The following is a 20,197-nucleotide window of genomic DNA, read 5'->3' on the forward strand; positions in this document are numbered from 1 at the left end:
CCCGGCTAGAAGGGCCCCTGTCGTATCCCCTCCCCATTCCGAATCCGGATCTTCGCGCTTTGCGGCCTGAGCAGCGTGAATATGTAAATTAGATGTTCTGCTTTCTGACTGGCTCGTCGCTATGTCACTCATCTGAGAACCCCCCTTCAAGATCAGCGCTCACCCAAGATGGCCGGAAGGGTGGGGCTCCCTGGCTTCGTCTGCCCGGAGCGAAGATGGCCTCCGCGGGCTCCGCCTCAGGGCCGCCGGGCCTCCCCGCCCCCTTCTGGAGTGGCGGCAGTTCGCTGCGCACGCGCGCCTGGGGCTGAGGGGGAAGCACCGGGGCCGGGATCCGATGCAGGTAGGAGGCGCCGCGCGCTCTGGGGGGGTGCGCGGGGCGGGGCCTGCGCGCTCCCCCCCCCCCCTCACGGGAGGTGTGGGGGATGGGTGCCCGGTTCTAACCCTCCCTCCCTCCCGGGGGGAGCTGCACCCCCGAGTGCCCCTTCGCTGTGTCTCTGCCGTGCCGTGCCCGGCCCGGGGGTGCCCCCAGGGCTCCGTCCCCCTGCCCCCCATCTTAGGGGTCTGTCCTGGGTAAAGCGCTGTGGGGAGAGTGTCTGTCCCGCCCTCCCCCCTCATCTTAGGGGTCTGTCCTGGGTAAAGCGCTGTGGGGAGAGTGTCTGCCCCCCCCATCATAGGGGTCTGTCCTAGGTAAAGCATGGAGGGGGTGGGGTTGTACTCCCCTCCCCCCAACATAGGGGTCTGTCCTGGGTAAAGTGCTGTGGGGAGAGTGTCTGTCCCCTCCCCCCCATCATAGGGATCTGTCCTGGGTAAAGCGTGGAGGGCTTGGGGTTCTATCCCCTCCCCCCATCATAGGGGTCTGTCCTGGGTAAAGTACTGTGGGGAGAGTGTCTGCCCCCCCCATCATAGGGGTCTGTCCTGGGTAAAGTGCTGTGGGGAGAATGTCTGTCCCCTCCCCCCCATCATAGGGGTCTGTCCTAGGTAAAGCGTGGAGGGGGTGGGGTTGTACCCCCCCTCCCAACATACGGGTCTGTCCTGGGTAAAGTGCTGTGGGGAGAATGTCTGTCCCCCCTCCCCCCCATCATAGGGATCTGTCCTGTGGGGAGGGGGGAGTAGGGTCTCTATCCCCATTCCTCTTCACAGTCTGGTAGCAGTTTCCATTGTAATTTGCACTTCTCTAGTGACTTTTATCTGAACACCTCAAAGTATTTCACAAGCAGAAACTCCATTTCCTGCCCCTGGGGGGGTGTAGGTGTGTGTTATCCTCATTTCACAGATCAGGAAATGGAGGTGTGGAGCAGGGAAGTGACTTGACAACGATCACACAAGAAGTCCGTGGTAGAGCTTGTGACTAGAACCCAGGAGTCCTGCTTCTCCATCCCCCTACTCCAGTTACTAATCTCTTCTCAATATTCAGTTTCAAGGATGTCTGAATGACCAGGTGAAAACTTGATCTGAACTAGGACTTCAGGTGGAGATGATGCTGTCACCACTTCTTGAACCATCCCCCTTTGTGACAAAGCAAACAATTCCTCTATTAGTCTCTAAGGTGCCACAAGTACTCCTATTCTTTTTGCGGATACAGACTAACACGGCTGCTACTCTGAAACCTGTATCCAAATGCTGCACAAATAGTGTGAGTAGTGGGTAAAGGAGAACTTGCATTGTTCCGTATTGGGAAGTTCTTTCTTGCATGGGGAAATGCTCATAGCAGTGTAGGAAAATCTGCTTAAACTGGTCCAGTGGTATCTTTCAGGATTGAATCATTACAAAGGTTCCTGACTGCCTCAATTTTGGGCCCTGTGACAGACTTCAATAAGCCTTTCAGGAAACACCTTATGATCTGGTGATTGAAGCCCTAGGGTGGGAGAGAGAGAATGACTGCAGTTTTCAAAAGATTGTAAGCAAAAACAAAAAAACCCTCGCTGACCAGTCCATACTGAAATGAGTTCTGTGGGGGAATCCTGCTCCGATACCATGATGATGAGTGGAGAAGAACTGCCTAGACAGAGATGTTCTCTTTAACAGCATGAAAAGTGGCACGAATGCATCTCAGCTTGCTGTACGCTTCCTGCTAATGCTAATGAGAATAGTGGGCAGGTACTGAAGTGCTGTATCTCCAGGGTTTCAGCACAAGAGTAGTTGAGTTTTGTTTTAAACCTGAACACAAAACAAAATCAAAGTAATGTTAAATATCTGGCTTGTGAGTGAACCTGTCAACTTGATGTTTTGTTCAGATTCTTATACCACCCTTATCACTAGTATCTGAGCCAGGAGACTAACATCTGTCAGGTGTGGGTCGTTCTCTTTCTCGTCTTCTCTGTAAGGAAGAATTTTGTGTGCAGTTATGTCTCTGTAGGGGATTGATTTAATATTTTTAACATGTACACATTGCTGAGTGTTTGCCAGAGAAGACAAGCACCTTGCAGTTGGAGCAGAAGGTGGTGCTTGTGATGGTCATTAGTTCCTGGGTTGGTTGTCCTAATGTCTGGGGCAGGCCTCCAAGAAATCTCAGACTTTTGCACAGATGAGCTTTCCCTTCTGGTAAAAAGTTCCATTCTGCCTGAGGAGCAAAGCTGCCTAGAAGGATCTTCATGAGGCAGTCTTTTAGATATGCTGGGCCCAGGCCACTGACTGATTTGAAGATAGACTGAGATATGTGACTCTGTGCCATAAACTCATCTTTAAAGGCGCACTGTCAACATCAATCTTTTGATACCAATTACTCTCTTAAAATGGTTTTCCCCTGTTCTCTCACTGACAAGTTGCAATCAGTTTCTCCTTTGCTAACTGATTATATAGGGAAACAGTGAAACTGACTATGCACCAACTGCTGTCAAATGCACAAAGTAAACAAACTGGATCCCCAGGAGGCTTTTGCTGCTTTATTTTAGAAAGTCTAGTTGTTGTAATAACAAGAGGTACAAAAGTCAAACATAAATGGTTTTCAAGATGACTGTGTCCCTTTAACCTTCCCAGTATTACAGTAGCTCACGTGTTCCTCAAATAGTGAATTAATTTTGTATGACATAGGCACACCTGGATGTGTTAAAGACATTCTCAAACCCTTGGTTGCGGCAGTCAAAATAAGCTTCATTGTTTGCAGTGTTGTAGCTGTGTTGGTCTCAGGATACAAGAGAGACAAGGTGGGTGAGGTAACCTCTTTTAGTGGACCAACTTCTGCTGGTGAAAGGAACAAGCTTTTGAACTCCACAGAGCTCTTCTTTGGGCCTGAATGTCTGTCAGCTTCTTCGGGCCTAAAGAAGAGCTCTGGGGATCTCAAAATCTTGTCCCTTTCACCGCAGAAGTTGGTCCAGTAAAAGATATTACCTCACCTGCTCTGTCTCTGATAGAAAAATCATACATTTACAGAATTTAGAGCCAGAAGGGACTGTTAGATTATCCAGTCTGACCTGTACATCACAGGTCATTACATTTCACCCAGTTACTCTTTATTCAGCCCAATAATTTATTTGGCTAAAGCGAATCTTCCAGAAAGACTCCATCTTTTATGAAGACATCAAGAGATGAGAATTCACCACTTCCCTTGGTAGTTGGTTCCAAAGCTTAATCGCTTTCACTATTTAAAAACTTGTGTCTTGTTTCTAATTTGAAAATTTCTGGTGCCAGCTTCCAGCCACTTGTTCTTGTTATGCCTTTCTTTGCCAGATAATGCCTTGTTATGCCTTTCTCTGCATTAGCAGCACCTTTTTTTTTTTCTCCCGATGACGCTACCGATATACTATAATCAAGGCAGTGCTCAATCTTTTTGGTAACTTAAACAGATCAGGATCTTTAAATTGCTCACTGCAAGACATTTTCTCCGGCCCTTGAATCATTTTTGCATCCTGTCCAGCTTTTCAACATCGTTTTAAAAACATGGCCAAGTACTGATTCTTGTGGAACATCACTAGAAACGCACCCATTCAGTGGGGATTCTGTATTGACATCTACTTTTTGAGATCTGTCAGTTAGCCAGTTCTTAATCCATTTAACATGTGCTTTTTGTCATGTAGTACTAATTTTAATCAAGCTGTCGTGTGGTGCGAAGTCAAATGCCTTACAAAAATCTAAGTATTTTGTGTCTATGCAAACTTGTGATCCCTTTATCAAGCAAACTTGTGATCCCTTCAAATAAGGAAATGGGTTTGTTTGACAAGCCCTGTTTTCCATAAAACCATGTTAATGCAGAGCATCAACTAATATAAATCGTGTGAATTATATCATCTGTGTAGCCCAAAGTTATATTTGCGTGTATGCACCAATGAACATCATTAAGGGTGTGAACCAGTTTGACAGAAGCACGATTGGATAGTTTATAAAAGAAAAGAGACGTTCAATTTCCTCCAGTATCTGGGTGTCATATGTCTGGCTAAATAAACCAGCTGGGCGCCTCCCTGTTGTGCTTAGCAATTAAAGGGCATGTGATATGTTTCCTTATTTGTGGTGTTCCTTGTCTGAGCCAGTTGGTATCACATTACTGCGCACACATTCCATTGCTTTATAAAAATATAATTATAGTACGAATCCATGTTCTGAGAGTTTGTTAGTATTGTCAGTTGGTATCCCATCAGTACGTGTCTGTAATTCTACCTGTGTTAGCAATGACTCCCCAATGGACTCCTGAAGAAACATAGAGGAGTTAAGATTTCTCAGATGACTTGCAACTAAATCCACGGTCCTGGAACTTGACCCCTAGTGCCCCCTTGAGAACAATTAGAAACTCTGCAACAACTTTATCCATCCATGTCATGGGCTCATGAAGATTAAGAATAAGATATTTATGGTTTTGTGGAAGATGGACCAGACTGTCTTGGAGTTTTGTTTTGTTCTGGGGGTGGTGCTTGAAGGAAAGAGCTAAGGTTGTTTGGGTGAACTTAACTATTAAATGTCGTGAGTTTTTTGGGTAAAGGAGGAACTTTGCTGTGGACTTCTTGGGGGATTTTAACCTTGTATCTTTCTCACAAGAAGGGAGAACAAGGCTTTTTTGACTGATCCGATTGATTCTTTCAATCTTAATGCAGAGTTTAAAGATTTGGGTTTTTTTGCCTAGAAATCTCCATACATTTTAGAAAAAGTATAAACTGCTACTCAGTGAGGAACAAGTCATTTAATACGATAAAGGTAAATTTATAGTAAAAGATGAAAATTGCCCTTTATGGAAAGCTTGTATGAGGCCTTCCATGCTCTGGAGAGTCCCAAGGTAAGAGTGTGGGGGGTAGGAACGGGGTTTATGGAATGTTTGTTACCTGTTCACGCTCTGGCTGTGACTGGCTGGAGAACTATGCCAGATGTTGCAGGAATCCTAAAATGCAAAGCCAGCTACAGTCTGCTTAACATCCTTTGTAACAAAGGCAGTGCCTTCCAGGTGTCTTATGTATGAACATCACCTTCTGAGAGAGTAGACTGTAACTGGCAGGAGTGAAACATATGTACTACATGCAAACTTTGCAGAAGTTAAAGTTTCTGAAACTGAAATTGCTGTGTATATTGCTTTTGAACTTAAAATTCCAGCTCGGTGGTTGCACTTCTGAGATTCAGAATAACTAACTGACAGATATACCTCTCTTGAAACTCTTCTGTCCCATATTTCTTGATGCTGAATATTGAAAAGTTCTGAAATATGTCACACGTAACTTCACCCAAGGGAAAAGTCTATAAAAATAGCAGTGTGGCAAATTTAAACATAGTGCTTTTATGGCTCTTGGAGGACAATTAAGTTCTTTACATGCAAGTTCTTTATAATGTTGTTCCTTTCATCCACACATTTACAAATGGAAAAATTGAATGACCTCATGACTACGCAAACAAACTTTAATTGCTTACAGATGTCAATGCTTTAACCTTCTGTGAGAGATTATACATCTGTGATGGAGTCACAGGGAAAAACCAAAGCTTCTTTTACTCTTATTTAAATCAACAGTATGGTATGTAAATGGCAAAATGGAATGTCTGCGGAAGCTCCAGGAGCTCTGTTGCCTTTACAAATTCAGGGTGATGTACAGTGTTAGATTGACTCTTTGCTCTGATACAGGCTTTGGGTCAGGGCTTCGCTTCTCAAGATACGCAGTTCTGTCAGTGCTTGTGAAAGATGCTGACAGCGCTGGAGCCTTTAGATCCTCTGTTTTCTCACTAAATGTTTATGATTTAGTACTGCCTTATAGTGAGTCAAAGTAGTAGGGAGATCTTTTAGTCTGAGAATACATGGGGTTAAGCTTAGTATGGTGGACAGCATCTTTTGGGGCTCAGTGTGGATATCCTGCATAGCCAGAGAAAATAGCTCTGGTTCTATTCTTGCATTGGTAAATCAGGAGTAACTAGGATGACTTCAGTGGAATTGCCCCAGTATAGAACTAATGTGAATGAGATCAGAAACAAGCACAGTTTGTTTTGTTTTTTTACTCTGCACACGGTAGCAGCCCATGTTTTCCCTCCAGATTCTCTCCTTTTCCATTTGACAAACTGTTTCCCTTTCATTACTCCTGAGAGAATTGTGTCAAAAATTTAAAAATTCTGCACACAACATTTTAAAATTCTGAAGATTTTGTCAATAATTAAATGTGGAGGCTCCAGCATGGCAGTGGGGAGCACAGGCCACTGTCTGCACAGAGGTAAAGATCACCCTGCAGCCCCCACACGGTGACATAGACTCACCAGTGAGCTGCACACACCACAAAGGCCAGGCCTGCCTCACTAGATGTAGACAGGCAGGATCAGCCCAGCAGGATCCAAGTTTGGAGGGGCTTATTGTGGGGTGATAGGGTTTGTGGGGGGGAATCTGGTTGCGAGCAGTTTGGTGGGGGAGGAGGGGGTCCAGGTGGCATCTGGATGAACAAGGGCTTATTTTGGGGAGTTTTGGTGCAGAGGCAATGGGACTCTGCAGGGGGGTCCAGGTGAAGGTGTGTGGGGCTCAGCGGGGGGGGGGGGGTCTGGGTGTGGCGGGCTCAGCAGGGTGGGGGTCTGAGTGCTGGCTAGATGGGGTGCTGTCTTGGTGGGGTTCAGTGGGGTGAGGGGTCTGGGTGTGGAGGGCTAGTCAGGGTGGTCCAGGTGCAGATGAGGTAGGGCTTGTTGAGGTGGGAGTTGAAGTGCTGTGGGGCAGTCTGGATGCAGGGGTGGGGTCCAGATGCAGGGGTGTGTGGGTGCAAGGGATCTCCAGCCACAGAGAGTGAGGCTTGTTGGGGTGTGGCTTTGGGTTCAGGGGGCTCAGTGGGAGGGTTCTGCAGGGAGTGAGGCTTGGTGGGGCAATCTGGGTATGAAGTGGATCTGGATGCACAGGGGTTGGGCGGACGGGGGAGCAGCTCCCTGTGCAGTGACCTATCCCCCACATGGCTGAGGAGCAATGGAGACAGGAAGGAGGATGGTGCGAAGCTTCCTGCAGCTGAAGAGGTTTCGACAAGGGGGGTCTGACCAGCCCTGGCCGCTTCTTGCAGGGGAAGAGGAAGTCCCATCTTCCCCAGACCTGCTGGGACTAGCAGCTGAGCCTGGCACAGGGTAGGAGCCACTGGCTCCCCCAGTGATTTACTGCTTCGCTTGCTGCTTTGGATGCCCGAAACAACAGACTCACACTGCTGGGGAGCAGCACATGATCACTTTTGTGGCTTCCCTTTGTTTCCCCATCACAGAGTCGTTTTTCTGTGGGGAAGCAAAGAAATTTGCGGGGGATATGAGTTCTGCGCACATGCAGTGGTGCAGAATTCGCCCAGGAGTACTTTCATGAGAGAATAAACGCTGCTTACGATGACTGAGTTAGAAGGAAGTGACTGAGCATTCCTTGGGCTGGGCAGAGAGCTATTCTTACATTTGCCATAAAGTACTTGTACTCCTGACTTCTGGTAAATGTTGAATGGATCTGGAATTTTGCCATCAAGTTTCATTCTGGCCCTTGACTTTTTTTTTTTTTTTTTCCCCTCTTCCTCCCTTGATCTAGGCTTGATGCAACTTCTAGTGAAGTCAACAGGAAGATACCAGACTCCAGTGAGAGCTGGCCTGGCCTTTAAATGAGTTACTTTCACTGTTTGTTAGGGGACTTCTTACGCTGCTAATATTGCAGAATTGACAGTGCCTGTGTTCATCTGCAAGTTAGCTTAATAAAATGTGAGTTCTTTCTATAAGTGCCGTCAGGCAATCCTTGGGACTCAACTTTTTGTGCTGAAGATGCAGTTCTCTTAACTGTCAATATGTTTCACTTCCTTTTGGAAGGGAATGAGGACCTGCCAGTGGGTTTAGTTGTATCGCAGTAGTTATTCAAGGCCCCACTGTGTGAGAAACAGAAACTTCTGTTTCCTACTTCTGGGGACCTGGATTCCAAAGTGGCTTATGTCATGTAACATTGTGGTATCAACTAGGTATTACAATGGTTTGGTATTGACTTTCCACATCACAAAACTACAATCTAACTCAAAATTCGGTAACTTCTGTCTGAGAGAGACCAGCTGCAGCAAGTGCTGACTGAGGTGCTTTGTGGAAGGAGTGTGCATGTGTCAGGCTGTATCCCACCTGCTTATTCCTGCTGGTTTCCTGGCATTTGTTTTTGAGTCTAAAATTCACCCTAGTAACTCTTCTCCTTTCATTTGACTATCTGAAAATATCTGCGATTAGTTCTGTCTTTTGAAGACTGTTTCTGTATGCAACCATAAATCATGTTTCCTCTTGTGTTCTTGCCTTGAAGTATGGAAATAGCTAATCTACTCTATGCCAGATAACAAAGAGCATTAAAGTACAGACCATAAAAACTGTCAGTATTCCTACTAGTGAACAGCTGAACCGAGGAGAGCCCTTGATCTAGTCCAATAGTTTGGGTCAAATGATAACTCAGCTTAAGGGAATGGCTTTACCACAGCAGATGGCCTTTAGCATTTTAAATCCCATTAAATCCACTTTTGGACAACAGAGCAAAGCAATCTAATTCTGACTTGATTTGTATCAGCTGGCAAAGCTTACAGTCCTGTGGGTGGGTGGGTTTTGTGGTTTGTTTGGTTTTTTAAAGAAATTGACTTAATTCTGTAATCTCTTTTTCAACAGGAGGAACAATGGACTGGCCCCCAACAAAGAGTCAACAGATGCTGGGGGGAGGTATCCCACCTGAAATGGAGATGATCCGGAAAGCTGAAGCACTCTGAATGAACCAACATGGGTTTGCGAGTGTTGGGCTGTCTCTTTAATTTACCCACTGCTGTGATCTATGGGTCCCTGTCGCTCTTTGTTTCCATTTTGCACAATGTGTTCCTCCTATATTACGTGGACACCTTTGTTTCTGTTTACAAGATTGATAAACTGTCCTTCTGGATTGGGGAGGTAAATTTCTGAGATTTTTTTCCTACCGTTCTCAAGATATGCAGTAGGATCTGAAACCAAAGCATCATGTTAGAATACAGGAGAACATTTTGGTAACTTAATTTCTTTTTTGGCAGGAAATGATAAAGGAGCTAGTCTATTAGGTTTAAATTGGGTGACCTAGCTCTCCTCACTCGTACAAATATACAAAGATAGTGAGTCAGCGGTTTAAACACCAGCAACGTACATTTTAAAGAGTGCCTTTCCTCTTGGAGAATCCCAGCACATTTCAAACTACACACAGCAGCAATGAAGCACAGCACTGAATGAGTCTGAAAATCAGACTTCCTGAGTGCCTGTGTCTAGATTTAGGTACCTGACATTAGGCACCCAAGTTTGAAAATGTTGGCCTCTGTGCGTTATTCCATCACCTCCCAAAGCATGAGTTCAAAAATGACTTTGAGTCATGTATGAAAATGGGTGGTGTAACCCTACTTGGCAGTAGATATTTTTTTATACAACATAAAGCCATTAAACAGTATGACTCTCAGCCTGGAAAGGCGCAGTACGGGCACAGAAAGGAGGTTTTGCAGTATAGTGCCATGGCATATGTGTTAGGTGGTACGTTATCACTATCCAGTACCAACTGGTTATTATCCCAAGGAATTGTAATGGGTCCCCATCTGGATGCTGGTTACCTCAGTAACAAGACTCGACTGCTGGAGTGATCCACTGTGGCTTGTCTCACTATTGTATCTCTCGTTTCTAGACAGTGTTTTTAATTTGGAACAGCCTCAATGACCCTCTCTTCGGCTGGTTGAGCGACCGGGTATTTCTTAGCACACAACAGTGAGTTTGTGCCATTCGTATCCTCTGTTAAATGCTGAAAAGTTAATATCTTCAGAGTAGGCTGGAAAAGATTGTGAAAATGTCACCTTAAAAAGACTGATTGTTAGAAGACGAATATTCCCTGGGTATGAAAATCTTAAACTTCCCTGCTCATGGTATCCTAAAAAGTTGGATGTTGCTGTTGTGGCTTCAGGGTTGGGTGCTACTTGTCCATCATTTCAGTGTCTGGAGTGTATAGAGGAGGAGGTCATCCACAGGTGTAGTTATACTAATGCCCCCAGTCAAGTCACCTTGCGGGACTGAGTCTGGAACTCCCGGATTTAAAAGCACAAGCCTCTGCTGCTTAAGTCATTTATTATTATGATTATATTTATTTAAGTCCCATTAAACTTGGAGACAATAGCTGATGTACTAACCGCTATACGTGGTCCATCCACTAAAGGGAGACAGAGCTACACTCTTATAACCAACTGAACAATCTGCATTGCCGCAGATTTACCGTGGGATTGGGAAGCAGACAATGCTAGCCTGCCAAGATGGGCTCTGTTCACTCCTGTGTGTCTGGGGCCTGTTATCTCCTCATATTAGCAGAGTGAGACGGGAGTTGAACAAAGACACTTACTCCCCTGACAAATGCATTGTTGAGATCACTTCCACTGCCCTCTGAGCTTTCCCTATCAGGGAATAGAGGGTGTGGCAGGGACACTTCCCAGGGATTGTGATCAAAGTTTTTCTCTTCTCTTGCAGGTCAGGGGTGGAGATCTCCTCACCAGAAGTCATTCTTAAGAGACTTAAGGCACTGAGCCGCAATGGGCCCCTTTTTGCCATCTCTTTCCTGGCTTTCTGGGTTTCATGGGCCCATCCAGGTCTCCAGTTCCTCCTCTGCCTCTGCCTCTATGACAGCTTTCTTACCGTGGTGGATCTCAACCACAATGCCTTGCTCGCAGACCTTGCTGTTTCTGCAAAGGACAGGACTAGCCTAAATTTCTACTGTTCGCTTTTTAGTGCCATTGGTTCCCTCTCAGTCTTCATGTCCTATGCAGTGTGGAACAAAGAAGACTTTTTTTCTTTCCGGATATTTTGTGTGGTGCTAGCTCTCTGCTCTGTTGCTGGGTTTACTCTGGCAACGTGGTTGCTAAGACAACGATTTGAGACTGAAGTGAAATGGGACCAAGAGTCGACTTTAAAAGAGTAAGTGGCACCAAACTACATAGCATCAGAGAAATGCCCATCTGATGCTGTGGGTCTTGGATGGGTTCGTACGTAGGGTGGCTAGTCCCTGCTGCTGCTATGGCTACACTGTTTTTAGCGTGCTGGCTCAATCAGCTGGGGCTCGGACCTGCAGCTCCAATTGTAGATATACCCTTAGTCTCCTACATCACTTTTGAAAATGGGAACCTAAGAAGCCCAAGTCACGTAGGCATTTTTGAAAAAGTTAGCTGACAGCTGTAGCTTTCTCCCTTCAAAATTGAGTAGCCAAAATCAAACAAGCTGAGGCAAGACTCAGAAAACTGGCCCACACTAACTAGTCCCTTAAAGTCAGACGTGCCATTGCACATGCCAGAAAGCAACTTTAATCTGAGTGCAGGTGGTGGTGGGAGTATCCTGCTTACAAGTGCCCAAGAGCCCATGTACACAGACCTTCAGTAGTGGCATGTGTCTTTCTGCACACAGCTGTGACTGGCTCACTGAAAAATAGGCTCTTTGTGTCTAGCTTGGCAAGCTGACAACTAGTAGGTGGTTTTCACGTCTCCCTACAAGTATCTAAGTGTGAATACTAGTGAGGAAAAGGGGAATTACTTAGATTGTGTATAACTGGGAATTATGAGATGAATTTAAGAGAAGGAAGATTTAGGCTGAGGACCAAGGAAGGTATCCTAATGCTGAGATCTCCTGGGCCGTGAATAGGCTCCTAAGGGAAGGGTTGTGCAACCCCCATCTCGTGGGACATCTGAAACTAGACTGGGGCATAGCACTAGAGAATGTATTGCTGACAGTAATCCTGTTTTTGGTGGCTGATGGACAAAAAGTTACCTGTAGCTTCCATCCCTTAATTTCAAGAATATACACTAATAGTAGAAGGCCTGTACCTGTTAAAATGTCAACACGGCATTGTCATAGAAATGTACTTGCTCTCCCTTTACCATGAGGATGGAAAAAGTAAATGTATTGATCTTGTTCATCTTACTGCCTGACGCTGGCTAAGCAGGTGGCATCTGTGCATGCTGCTCATTCCAGTGTTCATAACTCACTGTGCCCTCGGACTGCCCCCTCTGTTGTATCCACTTGTCTCATCTCTCAAACTTAGATTGTAAGTGCCCTTTGGGGCAGGGACTGTCTTTGTTTGTGCAGTGTCTCGCATCCTGTAGGTGTTCCCACAATAAAACTAACTATAAAGATTGGGACTAGAGTAGTAGGAATCTGCATTGGAGTGTAACAGCTGCCCGGGGGAGGGATGCTGGTGCAGATTTGAGTTGCTGACGCACTAGGCAAATATTTCAAGTTTTTTTTGATGACCCTGGTTCTGGTGGTTGGTTCCATTAGGGAACAGATATCATGCCAGCTTCTGACTTGCTCCGTGAACAGAGAAGATGAATAGTAGGAACTGGTAGGATGAGGAAAGTAGCCAGCATTGCATCAGTGCATGCACTTCTGAGCCGAGCAGGGAGCGCTGAGTTTACAAGCCTCTTGGGAGTGCAGAGGAAGGGGGGATAACAGAAATTCTCACATGTGCAGAAACGATTAGAGTGGTTTCTTTGTCCCTGTAGATTGTACATTGAGCAACCATCTGCCCGGCTGGAGACGAGGATTACACTGGGCGAATACCTCAAACAGCTGTCCCGGCACCACAACTTCCTCTGGTTCGTCTGTATGAACCTAGTACAGGTAGGTCTAGCATGGACGCTCTAACCCAGTGATTCAGACAATGAGCTGTTAGCCAAGCCAGTCTGAAATTGATTCAACAGGATATTGCTTCCTTATAAGGAAAGTAGTTGTGTCTGAGTAATGCCATAACTCCTCTTGGTGCTTTCTGCACCTGCTTGTGTGGCTTTGCACCAGCCAGCTGTTCTGTTATGTGGGGACTCCCTGCGGAGTCTGGGGGTCTTACTCTTCCATCTACAGCCAGGAGGGGTGATTCAGTGTAGGCTGAGCTCCTGCTTTACTAAAGAGTGAAAACTCTCAGCCCTGCAGAGACCATCATGTGTAGTTTAACAAGGATGCTGCAGTTTAATGCCTTATCATGGCTGTTGGGGAGAATTACTAGTGCAAAAGCAATGGCCAGAGAAATCCTAGTTCCTGTCATCAAACGCCTTTGAGAACAGCTTGGAAACCTTTTTTTTTTTTTTTCCAGCCTTCCTGTGCGAGTGCTGAATCCTCCCCTTCCCCACACATTCCTGAGGTTCATGTCACAGCCACTGGGCTCTGCTCAGAGCTAGTGCTTGGTTCCTCAGCTAGGTGCCCACAGAGGTAACTGCCAAACAACACAACACAATACTCTTCACACCATCGCTGCAGCACGTGCAGCCTCAATTGCCTCTGAGTGTTTGGTTCTCCACACAGTAACGCACAGACAAGCTGCTGGGTTGGCCTGGCTACGGGCCGCTCCTGGTGCCCATATGTCTGCTGGGGCACAAGGATGTAACTGATGGCTCTCAGAGGTGAGTGCAGATGGCATCGGAGCACTTGTGTAAACAAAGCACACCGTCTGCAGAACCAACTTCTCTGCTTCACAGATCCTACCTGTAAGAATTGCATGTTACCCTGGCACTGGACTCCTAGTGGAGCGGAGCCTAGCATGCAATTGGCTTAGCCTTCCTCTTCTTGCTCTGAGTATTGCTGCTCAGTTAATCTTCGTGCTGTTTTGTCACAGGTTTTTCACTGCCACTTTAACAGCAACTTCTTCCCTCTCTTCTTGGAACACTTGCTGTCAGATCGGATCTCTCTCTCTACAGGATCCTTCCTACTAGGTGAGCCTGCGTGGGGAACTGGAGTGAGCAGCACCCCAGAGCTGCTGGTTGGTACTTGGCTTAGCCCTGAGTTCTTTCTTTACAAACGCTGAAAGCACTGAGACTTGGGAGAAAGGTGCACTTTTTTCTCCGGCCTCCAGGAGTGGCACTTGGCCCACCTATCCCCAGATGGGACCATTGCTGCAAGCATCTTGGATCTTAGACTTTCCCCTCCCTTCCCAGACACACAACAAATAATCTTTAACATTTTTCAGGGGCCAGAGGGGGAGAGGCAGGCATTGGATCTCTGACCTGGGTTTCACAGATGTAAGAGTGTGTGTGTGTGTGTGTGTGTGAGAGAGACACCTAGCTCTGGTCAGCTCTGCAAACTTTAGCTGGTGTTGGACCATGCCCAAGCTGCCATCCAGATCTGCCTGATTGGCCATGCAAGGTTCAATGGAGCCTCAGCTCTGGAATCCGAGGGTTGTCTCTGGGTCAGGGCTGAGACGCGTTGGCACTGCCATGTTGTCTGACTTCCACCAAGTCAAGCAGCTTCTGTGTGGAATCTGGTCGGGAAAGCACAGAATTGGGAGTTTGCAGCTTCAATCCTGGTTCTAATGCTAACTGCCTGTGTGTCACTGGACAAGTTACTTACCTCCCAACGCTCCCATCTGTGAAATGGGGATAGCACTCGCGTCCTCTGCAGGAGAGTTGTGGAGATTGTTGTGCAGTGCTTGAACGTAGAAAGTGCCATGTAAGGGCTGAGTATTTCACTGTTTAAATGTGTATAGCTGTTCTGAGGTTTTCTTCCTAATGCGCTGCTGGATGAATTGAGCCTTGTCTTGTCTCTGCTTGGTCTCTAGGCACTGTTAGATGCTGAAACTCCCTTGAACTGTCTGTGCCTCTCTTCACAGGTATTTCTTACATCGCCCCTCATCTCAACAACCTCTATTTTCTGTCTCTCTGTCAAAGATGTGGGGTTTACGCGGTGGTGCGAGGGCTCTTCTTCCTGAAGCTAGCTCTCAGCATCATCATGCTTCTAGCTGGACCCGACCAGGTGCATCTTCTCTGCATCTTCGTAGCCAGGTATGTTGCTTATCTAGGGTTTCATTGACCTCTGTGCCTGTGGGTGAGCTGGTGGAGCAGTCCTGGTGGTTAGCCACCTTAGCGAGGCCATGAGGCATCTCCAGTTTACAGCTGGTGAATCTCAGGCATACAGGTGAGACATGGTCATGCACCAAGTCACTGTCAGAGCTGAGAGTGGAACCCAGAAGACCTGACTCTTGACCAAGTGCTCCAACCACTAGATCATGTTGTCCCTTCTAGTGAAGAACTCCCTCACCTCCAATGGACTGAGCAAGATGAACGGAACAATCCATGATTACACCACACTTCCTACAAACCTTGTTTAAGAACAAATGAGGAAATAACACGCTCTTCACAAAAATCAGGCTATGTCTGCAAATGCAGGCTTGGCTCTGGCGTGTGGGACTGTCCTCACGCAAGCAGGGTGACTACAGGCAGCTGCTTTCAAACATACTGTCACCTGGTGTGTGAACTCAACTTGTAGCCTTTGCCATGTGACCTGTTCCTAGCAGGACTGTCCCTGGACCAAGTGACCCTCCTTAAGGCAGCAGGCTGTACAATGGACTCGTGTTCAAGGCGAGACAGATGGTGGTTCTCTGGATCAACTGCATTTTGGTAGTTCTGGGTGGGTGGGAGGGAGGCTGGGCTTGTGGCTAAGGCACTAGCCTGATACTCGGGAACTGAAACCAGTGCTCCCAGCTCTGTGATGTGACCTTGGGCAAGTCTCTTCCCCTTTCTCTGTGCCTGTTTCCCCATCTGTAAATGGGGGTGGTACCCGCCTCAGTGGCGTGTTTCATGTTAAACTTCATGTAAAGTGGCTGGCAGGTGCTAGGGAAGGGCAAGAGGCATTGTTCTGTATTCGCCCTCTCTGTATTGATGTGCTCTCCGTTTTCGTGTGCTGCTGAGTCGTACCCTGTCTGCTATGCTCCGCAGTAACCGGGTGTTCACGGAAGGAACCTGCAAGCTGCTGAACCTGGTTGTCACTGACCTGGTGGATGAGGATTTTGTCTTGAACCGCAGGAAGCAGGCCGCCTCGGCGCTGTTGTTTGGGATGGTTGCCTTGGTAACCAAGCCTGGCCAGACCTTTGCCCCCCTGATTGGCACCTGGTTGCTCTGTACTTATACTGGTACGTGACGTAGGACATGTTCTCTGGGGACAGCAGCCGGGGGGGGGCTGAGATGAGTGCCTCTGCTGGCTTTTGTGATGTGAAATACTTGGACAAGGTCCACTGGCAACATAGATTGCAGGATGTTTTATTACTTAACAGGTTGTCTAAGTTAACACTCCTTGTACTTTTGCATCCATGCCACCTGGGGCGGTGACTGTCAGAGCTAATAACCTCCACGGGGGAGGTCTGGGCAGTGGGAAGTGGCTGTAGCGATTCACTGTGGATGTTCGTACTGGACCCATGTCCCAGTGAGGCTCTATGTGTTGCATTCCGCGACGGATTAGCTTGACACCACCGCCTACCTCTCGTGTGGGGAGACGTGCGATTTGAACCCAGGCCTGTGGGATCGAGCTCTGATGCTAATCCATCTCCCCGCTCCTGTGCTGAACTCCTCCCTAGCAAGGTCTGCCCCCCTCTGTCTGTGCATCGTTATCCCAGGGACATTGTATCTGAATTGCACTGCGAGTTGCTTGGGCTATGGGACGTTGTGTTTGGTGGCTATGAAGCCTGTGCACAGACTCCTGAGGGAGGTGTGGTGGGCTCCGTGTTACAATGGTGATTGAGGGTGCATGGAATTTTTTATGATTTCTAGCTGAGTCTTACACACTGTTTGGTCTCAGGTTATGACATTTTCCAGCGGGCCCCTCTGAGCAACGTGGTGAGCGCCCAACCGAAGCTGATGTCCAATGCAGCCTGGGAACCAACTCTGCGCCAGGGCTGCTTTTACCTCCTCGTCTTCATCCCCATCACATGTGCATTACTGCAGCTCCTCAGCTGGTCGCAGTTCAGCCTGCATGGAAGGCGCCTCCAGACGGTCAAGTCCCAGCGCCAGAGCCTGACTCAGAGTCGATCACGAGAGATCAAAATGATCTAGATGTGCCTGAGCCCTTCGGCTCTCACTGACTCTGTGCTGTGGGTGTGGTTACGCCTCTCTGCAGTCCAGGGGATGCAGACTGAGGCGAGGGGGCTTGCTGGCTAAGAACTGGAAGTGTTTACAATTCAACTGTGAAATGCTCACAATGCAGACGTTTCCTCGCTCCAGGGGGCACTCGGTTTGGAAGGCAGGTGCGCCAGAGACAGGGGTGACTGGTGTGTGCTCAGAGTGGGGGCGTTTGCTCAGGCAATCAGATGGAGTCTTCGCTCTTGCACTTTCTGAGGTGCTGCTGATCTCAAGGGAGGGTGGGTGACAGTGGCATAGCGTAAAGGAGACAGACATTCTAACACGGTCTCTAGTGCAGTATCTCACCCTGTGGCGCATCGATGGGAGATGCTGTTGGGCCAGCCTCAGGGTGGTTTTGTGCAGTGCTGTCCAGGAGTCCTGGGCTCAGAGCAGCTCTGCACTAGAAATTTTACCAGTGTGCTAGTTAAGGGGCTAACTTGTTTTATTTTTTACTGCAAAAGTCCCAGTATAGATGCGGTTATACCAGCAAAATAAAGCTTTTGTGAATAAGGCTTATTTGGTTCAGGGAACTGGTATAAGCCACACAGGCAAAAGCACTCTTGTGAGGCTATAAGCTGCATCTCTGCCTAGCCTGACCTGCAGTCCTTTCTAGTGTGGGCTAGGCCTTTCTCTCCTGCCCTGCTCTCGCTCCCTGGGTCAGCAGGAGCAGGTAGGATTGCAGAGGCATTGTGGTCATCTCCTTCGGGGAATGGATGCTGTTCCTCATGCAGCCAGTTACAGTGACATTCTCCAACTGGAAGAAGTGGTGACTCTGAGGCAGGGCTCTGGAGTTAGAAGGGGGTTTACAGGATGAAAAGTTGGGATGGGGGAATCTTCTAGGTGTTTGGGAATTGGGATTTGAGACTCTTCAATGTAGCTACTCCCTGCTGCCATAATGCCTGACACCTAATTGACTGCAGAGAAGTGACACAGTTCTTAGATCAAGCCCATTCTGTTGGGTTCAGGACAAGTCTGTTCCCCAGAATCATTTAATGTGAAGCAGAATTCCTTTAGCAAGATCAACGCTCGTGTCGCTGCTGCAGAAGTCTCTCCTGGGATGTTGCTAAATGCGACAGTTCTTGAAGTCATTCAACAGCCCAGAGAAGCTGGGTGGACTTGCCCATTGAGCTGGGAGCCCAAATGAGGGGAACTCTCTGCTCAAAGTCCCAATGCTAATTGCTTTCACGCAACCTGCAGAGGCTTGTGTGAATGTGATGCTGGAGTCCCTGCAGTGAACGGGCAGGGTGGGGGAGAGCCCACCTTCCCTGTGTTACTGCCTTTCATCTGGGGGTTGCTTATCTGCTTCTTTCTCTGCTAAATGGCTCCTGGTTCTTGAAGCCCATTTTTAAACAGAGTTTAGGACCTCCTGCTGTGGGGAGGGGGCTTTAGAGCCACCCCCACCCCAAAGGGAATTGATACAGCAACACCAGCTTTGTTGGGGACCTGTCTACCAGCAAGACCCAGGCCCAGTGAGATTGCTGAGCACCGTAACCCCTCCTCTTTGCAGCCTGTAAGCAAGACGGCACAGGGCCTTACCACACAAGCATTCATCCCTGCAGCACAAGTAATCCCCCTGAAATAACAGAACTGCCTCAGCCTGGAGCTGTAGGATTGAGCTCCATGGAACCAAACTGTACCTAGTAAGGAGAATAGTTTTGTTTCTCTCCCAGTCTGGGGGCAGTGGAGCCTCTATTTTAAATCATCTTGACAAACCTGATTATGAGCTTAAGACTGAGCCCATCCCTCTCCACAGCTGGGGAGGGGAAGCCCAACACAGCCCTGCTACCAGCTGGTTCTTGTACTCCTAGTTCTTCTCTTCTACCATTAGTGAAATTCAGGCCCCGCTGAAGTTTACGGTAAAACTCCCACTGTCTGCAGTGGGGGCAGGATTTCACCCCATCTGTGTAAACAGACGTTAGTTTTGTGTCATCAGAGAGTACACGTGCTGAGACTTTAGAGCAGTATCTAAACCAGTGAGAATGCCAGCTCTGATGATAAACTGCTTAGATTTTTTGTCATGTCTTGTTTTAAACCATATCCTAGTGGTTGACTGACTGACTGACTAACTCAGCAGCCAAACAGAAGTTCTGGAGCGAGATAGCTTGAGGGGTTGAAATCTATAGAACATCTTGATCACGCTGGGGTCAGAACAAGCATGCATGTGTAGCTAGCACAGCTCTGATCCGGGTTGCATGCAGGGGCCATTGATCTGTGACATCCCCTAACTGGTTTGTCTCGGAATGGTTTATGCTGGTCGGCAAAACTGGCTCATGACCAAGATGCATCATGCCAAAGCACTTTGGGATTTGGTCTCAGTTTTAGCTGGAGGTGGACAAGCACCTACCTACTCTCACAGCTGCAGGGGAACGAGGAAAGCATCGGGAGCATGTGAAGGCCAAACTCCCCCATCATGCATTTGCTGTGTATTCAGACACACACCAGCTAGGTGCCCGCTTTGGGGCTTCCTCTTGTTCTGCTGTTAAAGGTGGAGCCAACCAAATTACCGTTTCACCTCAGGACCCAGCCGCCTCGGGTTTCAGACCAAGATGTAACAAAGCTGTAATAGTTACCGCCTGGAGGCGTCTGTATCTTTTGATGGTTAAATCATAACTTATTTATGTAATTTTTAACAAACTTTGACAGATTCTTCATTTCCTAATGAGCTGATTAAAAATGACCTTTTTTTGTGTGTTGCTGTTCTGCGGTTCAGTTTGGGGTCAGTTTCTGGAGTGCTTTACAAACCAGCTAGCGCTGAAGAATCACTTTTTAAATTTGCTAAGCTCGGTCTGCACAGTTCTGGACTAGATTGCTCCTCTTGGATCTCAGGCTCCCAGGATGAGCCAAGTGGGATCTGTAGTTCCTGAGGTTTTGGCCCTTTGCATCACCAGTAGCTGTTGCACACAAACCAAATACCAGTGTCCTCCCAAATGCTCCCC

The 20,197-nt window shown here is 47.5% G+C and overlaps 1 protein-coding gene across 2 annotated transcripts; it reads left to right on the forward strand.

Moving 5' to 3' along the window:
- Positions 1–237: 237 nt before the first annotated feature.
- Positions 238–19,951, forward strand: MFSD13A (major facilitator superfamily domain containing 13A). Of its 2 annotated transcripts, none has more exons than XM_030569238.1 (9): positions 238–340; positions 9,019–9,291; positions 10,040–10,119; positions 10,867–11,310; positions 12,888–13,005; positions 13,991–14,087; positions 14,981–15,152; positions 16,086–16,279; positions 16,942–19,951. In XM_030569238.1, exons 2-9 carry the CDS (start codon positions 9,127–9,129, stop codon positions 17,193–17,195), a joined length of 1,524 nt encoding a protein of 507 aa, XP_030425098.1. In that variant the 5' UTR covers positions 238–340; positions 9,019–9,126; the 3' UTR covers positions 17,196–19,951. The 2 variants fall into 2 exon arrangements, with proteins under 2 accessions (XP_030425098.1, XP_030425099.1); XM_030569239.1 differs by lacking the exon at positions 238–340 and adding an exon at positions 7,243–8,091.
- Positions 19,952–20,197: the final 246 nt, after the last annotated feature.

This window comes from Gopherus evgoodei, chromosome 7, assembly GCF_007399415.2.
Source record: "Gopherus evgoodei ecotype Sinaloan lineage chromosome 7, rGopEvg1_v1.p, whole genome shotgun sequence".
Lineage (NCBI taxonomy): Eukaryota > Metazoa > Chordata > Testudines > Testudinidae > Gopherus > Gopherus evgoodei.

Coding starts and splice junctions, on each gene's coding strand:
- MFSD13A (XM_030569238.1), top strand. CDS start 9,127: ATGGGTTTGCGAGTGTTGGGCTGTCTCTTTAATTTACCCACTGCTGTG. Junction 13,006..13,990: donor TCTGTATGAACCTAGTACAG/GTAGGTCTAGCA, acceptor GTTTTGTCACAG/GTTTTTCACTGCCACTTTAA. Junction 14,088..14,980: donor TACAGGATCCTTCCTACTAG/GTGAGCCTGCGT, acceptor CTCTCTTCACAG/GTATTTCTTACATCGCCCCT.